This window comes from Hylobates moloch, unplaced genomic scaffold, assembly GCF_009828535.3.
Source record: "Hylobates moloch isolate HMO894 unplaced genomic scaffold, HMol_V3 SCAFFOLD_22, whole genome shotgun sequence".
NCBI classification, from domain to species: domain Eukaryota; kingdom Metazoa; phylum Chordata; class Mammalia; order Primates; family Hylobatidae; genus Hylobates; species Hylobates moloch.
The window spans coordinates 1,691,561-1,698,911 of record NW_026652297.1 but is presented as its reverse complement, the minus strand read 5'-3'; the positions used below and the strand labels follow the sequence as shown (position 1 = coordinate 1,698,911).

General features: G+C 42.9%; 1 protein-coding gene across 1 annotated transcript in view; it reads left to right on the top strand.

Annotated features, from left to right (window-relative positions):
- The first annotated feature begins 988 nt into the window (after positions 1-988).
- Positions 989-7,351, top strand: part of LARP4 (La ribonucleoprotein 4) — an 81,626-nt gene continuing 75,263 nt past the window's right edge. Inside the window, exon 1 of the mRNA XM_058433703.1 lies at positions 989-1,156. Within this exon, the coding sequence (XP_058289686.1) occupies positions 1,139-1,156 (18 nt within the window). The 5' untranslated portion in view covers positions 989-1,138. The remainder of the gene's footprint in view (positions 1,157-7,351) is intronic.

The following is a 7,351-nucleotide window of genomic DNA, read 5'->3' as shown; positions in this document are numbered from 1 at the left end:
ATTTACTGAAGACCAGATTAGGGTTAACAGGTATCAGCAATTTGGTGTGGAATTAATTTGGTATCTGAGGAGATTCCATTTGCGGCAAAGCAAGGAAGATTTCATGAGATCAGAATGGCAAAGTCTTGAAATCAAGTAACAGTGGTTTGGTGAAAATGAAACCTTCACTTTAGGAAGATTTTGAAAATAATAGAATGGAAAAATACATTGGAAAAGATCAAGACATGATTATTTCGATAATAAGGAATTTGGACCATCTAACAAAAATTATAGATAATTTTAAAAATTTTGTTTTTATTGTATTTCGTTTGAATTAATGACAGAACATCAAAGAAGACACTATCCAGATTAAGTGTTATTACTAGTATATTAAGCAGAGATATGGGTAACTAATTCAAACGAGCCTGGGGCAAAGTTCTTTAAAGGTGCGTCTAAGGGAAACCCGACCTCCTAAAGGGCTTCTTCAACTGTAAAATGGGGTTGATAATAAGTGTTTATTGCATAGAATTGTTTTAAGATCAATTAACATAAAATGCTTAGTATAGTGCCAAACACAATATAAGCATTTAATATACATTAGCTGCTATTAACATATTTACTAGTATCATAGTTTTTTTTTTTCTTGTCTACTTTTCCGTGAGCCACCACTTTTCGGCAGGGTTGGTTTGTTCAGTACACTTCGCAAAGGTCGGCTTTAAAAATCAAATCCAGATTGTGAACTATGAAAACTGCGGAATTATCAGTGCTGTGTAGCTATCTGACAAGTGATAAAATGTGTCATTACGATTTTTACACATCCCCGTGCCACAGAATGGCGTGTCCTTCTAATCGTTCCCCCCCGACAGATGATAGTACATCCCACACTGCTGCTGGAAAAGACAGTGCAAAAGTTGAGCGCGCCGAGGGCTCTCTTTCTCCCGGAAACAATTTTCCCCTAGACCCGGAAGCAGTTGTTGTTTCAAGGGAGGTGGGACTGGGCGGGTCAGGCCGCAGCGGCTGACGGCGGGGGAGGAGCCGGGTCCACTGCCGGGTGGAGGGGCGAGGCGAGTGTGTGTCCTTATCCTAGCAATTGGGGCGCGGGCCTGTGAGCTAGTTGGAGTTGCGGCGGCGGGAACGATTGGGCCGAGCGGAGGACGACATGTTGCTTTTCGTGGAGGTGAGTGGATTTGCTAGTCTCGTCCTGCTCTTAGGACAGCAGGAGTGGAGAGGCGCCGGCCGGTCCCACCGCCATGTGACTTTCCGGGCCGTACACGCCGCGGAACCGGCAGATAGGCTGACACAGCACCTGGGCCGGGCAGGCCTGCAGCTTCCCTCTGCGCGCTCACAACACTCTAGAAAGCCATGGGAGGTGAGGCCCGTGGTGGAGAAGAATTGAAGGAGAAGAACGGAGGGCTGTTCTGGTGTGGCGTGAGGTTCAGAGGAAGGGGAGAGTGTCCCATATGGACCTCGTAAAAGGAGGCGGCATTGGGGGGCTGGGGGGCGGAGTCTGAGGGAGGAGAGGGTAATCAGGTGGGCGCGTTCCGGGGGCCGAGCGCGGCCTCGCGGGGCCCTCTGGGAGGGAGCGAGCAACATGTGGGGCCGCGGATGGAGGAAGGTGAGATGCGGTAAGTATTTTGAAAAGAAAATTGAAAAGTTCTTTTGAGCAACTTCCACCAAATTCTGCCCGGGCCCCGTCCCTAGGTCTCTGGAACGTTCTGTGGGTGAAAGCGAGTTACTTTGAATCGAGGAGAAGCCAGTAGGGTTTGGAAGCCTTGAAAGGCACCGCTTTGACCTTTCGTAAAAGTTACTCAAGCAGCAGCTGCGTGATGAAGGGTTGGTTCTATGAACCGGTTAAAAGCCCTTTACAAGGAAAATTCCAAGAATGAGGGAAACTTATTCCGGGAAATGCCGTTTTTTGTAATGTTATTTTAACAATGAGACACTTTTATTACTTAAACTAGAACGTCTGCTGTTGGCCTATTTTAGTTTTCAAGATAGAGTTGGATACCTGCCTTGCAGAAATACGAAATTTAATTTCCCTTAATTCTGTCCTCTTGTGTGCGGTGAGCGTCAGCTGACTGCCTGGCTAATGCTTTGAGTAGATTCCAGATCATATTGTTCTTACATTGTGAAAACGTCAAACCAGCGAAGCTGCAACTTCGCAACTTGGCATTTGTTAACTATGCCCATAAAAAGAATCTTTTCAATGAGGGAAGGAATTTACAGGTTGTATAATGGATCTAGGAGCCGGGGCCAGCCTATGGCCATTTTTTTTTTTTCCGGGTTGTGGGAATATCGTACTCCGTAATATTCCAGCATAAAGTAAATAAATGATTTTACGGTTTTTTTTTTCTCTTTAAACTGACATTGTGTCGCCGATAAGCTTGATATCTTTAGTTTTTTAAAAGACTGCTACATTAGAATATATCTAACATTCATAATAAACATTCATTGAAACATTCTGGGGAAATCATGAAAAGATTTAAAATTACTGAACTCATTCTGTTTACTGTTTTCTGTCCTCATTATTGTTTTCCTTAGGCAGAATAAGAAATCAGATAAGATTTTAAGCCAGTGCTAGCCAGTTTTTTTAAGGAATGTTATGCTTTGTAAATACCACAGGTTTTAAGTGTGTGTTTTGCTGGGCAGAGGAAAGATTGTGAAGTTCCTATTGACAGGAACTCCACAATATACTTTTGACTTCCAAATTGATTCCTTTGGCTTTATTAAAATGTAAGTTTTAATAACAGCTCCATTTATCGTTTAAACCAGGTCTTCTCCTGTCTCTAAAACAATACTTAAAATGTTTTACAGATGACAAAACCGAGCCCCAGAGGTTAAAGTAAACTTTACTTAGTAAAAGTAAAGTAGTGTAACTGGGATTTAGATCCAGGTCATGCTGATGTCAAATCATGGACTGGATGTTAGCAATTCAGGCCTGTCCGACTCCCCAGGTTAGACAAATTCTACCGTATCTCTCGCCAAACTATTATTTAAAAGTTGTATCTCCATTAATCATTTTCTTCGTGAGTCACTGTGTCGTTCTTCATTTTCTCATATGAGTTTTATTGAACATTAACTGTCTTTAAATATTTGGGGCTGAATATGTGGTATTAAAATCAGTGAAAAACAACATGTTGGTCATTTGGCGTTTTGTTAACTAATATTGGATCCCTGTAACCTCATGATAGAGGAATTATTCTCAGTGAGAGAACCAAAGCTCAGAAGTTAGATGTCTAAGGTCATTCAAGTGTAAATAATGTGGGGGCTAAAGTCTGAAGTCTGACTTCTAGAACATAAATTTCTGGCTCCAAAATTATTTTTGTACTTTCCCATAAGTCAAAGGTTCTTAATCTAGGTTTTTGGATAGAATTGAGGAAGTAAGTACCTAAGCTTGGTTGAGGAAAAAAATTTGCGTGTTTATTTTCACTAGCTTCTAACTGAAATCTAAATTGAAAAGAAGTGAAAATTCTTTAAATGTGAATGGCAGCAACAGTGTCTGTGACCTTGTCACCAAATCACTTTTTTACATGTATTACAGTTTTTGCAGATATCTTGAAATATTTATGCTCATTACTTGCTATATGTCAAAACTATTGTTATTTAACGTATTGCTATATTACACATTTTAAAATATTTTGACAACTGCGTCTCAATATAATTGGTTTACTTTGTGATTCTATATATTTTAGAAATGTAAAAAAACTGAGAAGTGATCCATAGATTAATTGGACTACTAAAGAGGTCTGTGTCACAAAAGAGGTTAAGAACTGCTTTACTAAACCAAGTTGCTTGTGGATCATCTTTGGCAGGGTTAATCTGGGATCCCTGGGTCCTCTGCAGTTGTGTTCAATACCTTTTACTTACGTGTATTTTTCTGGAGAGATTCCAGCTTAACTATCCCACTAGAATCAGTAGGATAGATAATAGCAATATAACAATAATAACAGTAGTAGTATATACTTGTATCGTACTTTGTGTCAGGAACGTTTGATGTTTTTGCATATATAGATATCTGTACATCTTAAGTCTCAATATCTCTATGAGGTGTTAGTATCCCCATTTTAGTGATAAGGAAACTAAGGCAGCTGGGCGCAGTGGCTCATGCCTGTAATCCCAGCACTTTGGGAGGCCAAGGCAGGTGGCTCACCTGACGTCAGGAGTTTGAGGCCAGCCTGGCCAACATGGTGAAACGCCATCTCTACTAAAAATACAAAAATTAGCCAGAGGTGGCGGCACACGCCTGTAATCCTAGCTACTCGGGAGGCTAAGGTAGGAGAATCGCTTGAACCTGGGAGGCAGAGGTTGCAGTGAGCTGAGATGGCACCACTACACTCCAGCCTGGACAACAGAGTGAGACTCTGTCTCAAAAAAAAAGAAACTAAGGCACAGAGAATTTAAACTTGCCTAAGTTTATACAGCTAGTGAACATGGAAGCTTGTATTAGAACTCGTCAACCACCTACTTGTATTGGAGTAGAAAATATTGCAGACAAGGAATCCTATGTAAATAATTCTTAGATGCAACTTTTTAAAACCTGGCCTTGGGCCCCGTGTGGTGGCTTGTGCCTGTAGTCCCAGCTACTAGGGAGGCTGAGACAGGAGTTTTGCTTGAGTATGGGAGGTCAAGGCTGGAATGAGCCGTGATTGTGCCACTGCATTCCAGGCCGGGTGACAGAGCAAGACCAGCTATATTGACTTCAGTAGATTATTGGTTTGTTTTATTTTTTGCCCCTTGAGACTGAGTCTTGCTCTGTCACCCAGGCTAGAGGGTGGCGCAGTCTCAGCTCACTGCAACCTCTGCCTCCTGGGTTCAAGCAGTTCTTTTTTTTTTTTTTTTTTTTTGAGACAGAGTCTTGCTCTGTGGCCAGGCTGGAGTACAGTGGCGCCATCTCGGCTCACTGCAGCCTCTACCTCCTGGGTTCAAGCGATTCTCCTGCCTCAGCCTCCTGAGTAGCTGGGACTACATGCACGTGCCACCATGCCCAACTAATTTTTGTATTTTTAGTAGAGATGGGGTTTCACCATGTTGGCCAGGATGGTCTCGGTCTCTTGACCTTGTGATTCACCCACCTCAGCCTCCCAAAGTGCTGGAATTACAGGCGTGAGCCACTGTGCCTGGCGGGTTCAAGCAGTTCTTCTGCCTCAGCCTCCCTAGTAGCTGGGACTTCAGGCATGCGCCACCATGCCTGGCTTTTTTTTTTTTTTTTTTTTTCCTGATTTTTAGTAGACATGGGTTTCACGATGTTGGCCAGGCTGGTCTTGAACTGCTGACCTCAAGTTATCTGCCCGCCTCGGCCTCCTAAAGTGCTGGGATTATAGGCGTGAGCCACCGTGCCTGGCAGATTTTTTTTTTTTTTTTCACCTCTGTTGTGAAGGAGAAACAAACAACGTCCCTCTCTGGAAAGAGGTAAAAGTTTGGATGATTCACAAAGTCATCAAACATGACCTGCCTTAAATTCTTTTACACCAAATTTTTGTAAGTTTGAAACTGCAGTGTACTACCTTCATCTGAATGCTGTCAAGTTATTTAAAACTTTTGAGCCCTAAGGAGGCAGATTGTAATTTTAAAAAAATTTTTTCATTTCTCTCTTTTATTTAAAAGGTTTTTTTTAATTTTTAATTTTTTCTTTTTTGAGACAGAGTCTCTTTTGCTGCAGCCTCCACCTCCCCAGCTCGTGATCCTCCCACCTCAGCCTCCAAAGTAGCTGGGACTATAGGCATGTACCACCATGCCTGGCTAATTTTTTTCTTTTTTGGTATTTTTTGTAGAGACAGGGTTTGCTTTTTTGCTCAGGCTGAAATTTTTGTTTAAATAAAAAAAATTAAAACTAGAGACTGGGAAGGGTGGGTTTGCAGTGACTACTGAAATTGGGTTTCTGTCTCTGTTTGAGTTTTTCCCTTAAAATGAAGACAGTCGTCCCCAGTATTTGTGGGAAACTGGTTCCAGGACCCTCTGTAGATGCCAAAAACCTTGGTTGCTCAAGTCTTACATAAAAAGGCATAGTATTTGCATATAACCTATGCACATCTTTGTGTGTATGTTAAATCATCTCTAGATTATTTATAATGCCTATTACAATGTAAATGCTTTGTAAATAGTTGCTATACTGTATTATTTATAGAGTGATAAGAAAAAAGTCTCTACATGGTCAGTACAGATGCAATGATTTTTTTTCAGAGTATTTTTGATCTGTGATTGATTGCTTCACTGATAACAGAACCTATGGATATGGAATCCATGGATATGGAGGGCCAACTGTACTTACTTACTTAGGTAGCAGTTAAGTTTCATACGCCCTAGGATGCTTTAATAACTCTTTTTTTTTTTTTTTTTTGAGACGGAGTCTCGCTCTGTCGCCCAGGCTGGAGTGCAGTGGCGCAATCTCGGCTCACTGCAAGCTCCACCTCCCGGGTTCACACCATTCTCCTGCCTCAGCCTCTCCGAGTAGCTGGGACTACAGGCGCCTGCCACCACGCCTGGCTAATTTTTTTTGTATTTTTGGTAGAGACGGGGTTTCACTGTGGTCTCGATCTCCTGACCTCGTGATCCGCCCGCCTCGGCCTCCCAAAGTGCTAGGATTACAAGCATGAGCCACCGCGCCCGGCTTAATAACTCTTAAATAATTAAAACATTTTTTAGGTTGGGTAACATGTCTCATGCCTGTAATCTCAACACTTTGGGAGGCTGAGGTGGGAGGATAGCTTGAGTACAGTAGTTCAAGACCAGCCTGGGCAACAAAGTGAGGCACCCCCTACCCCCGTCCCCAACCTCTACAAACAAATTTAAAAAATTAGCCAGGCCTGGTGGCATGCGTTATGGTCCCAGCTACACTTGAGGTGGGAGGATCACTTGAGCCAGGAGATCGAGGCTGCAGTGAACCATGTTCATGACACTGTACTCCAGCCTGGGTGACAGAGTGAGACAGTCAAAAAATTTTTTTTATTATTTTATTATTTTTTAAGAGACAGGGTCTCACTGTGTTGTCCAGGCTGGAGTACAGTGCCTATTCACAGGTACAGTCATGGCACACCATAGCCTCAAATTCCTGGGCTTAAGCAATCTGGTCTCAGCCGCCTGAGTAGCTGGGACTACAGGCTCATGCCACCAGTTAAAAATATTTTTAATTGTGAAATACATATAACTGGCCGGGCGCGGTGGCTCATGCTTGTAATCCCAGCACTTTGGGAGGCCGAGGCGGGCGGATCACGAGGTCAGGAAATCGAGACCACGGTGAAACCCCGTCTCTACTAAAAATACAAAAAATTAGCCGGGCGTGGTGGTGGGCGCCTGTAGTCCCAGCTACTGGGAGAGGCTGAGGCAGGAGAATGGCGTGAACCCAGGAGGCAGAGCTTGCAGTGAGCCGAGATCG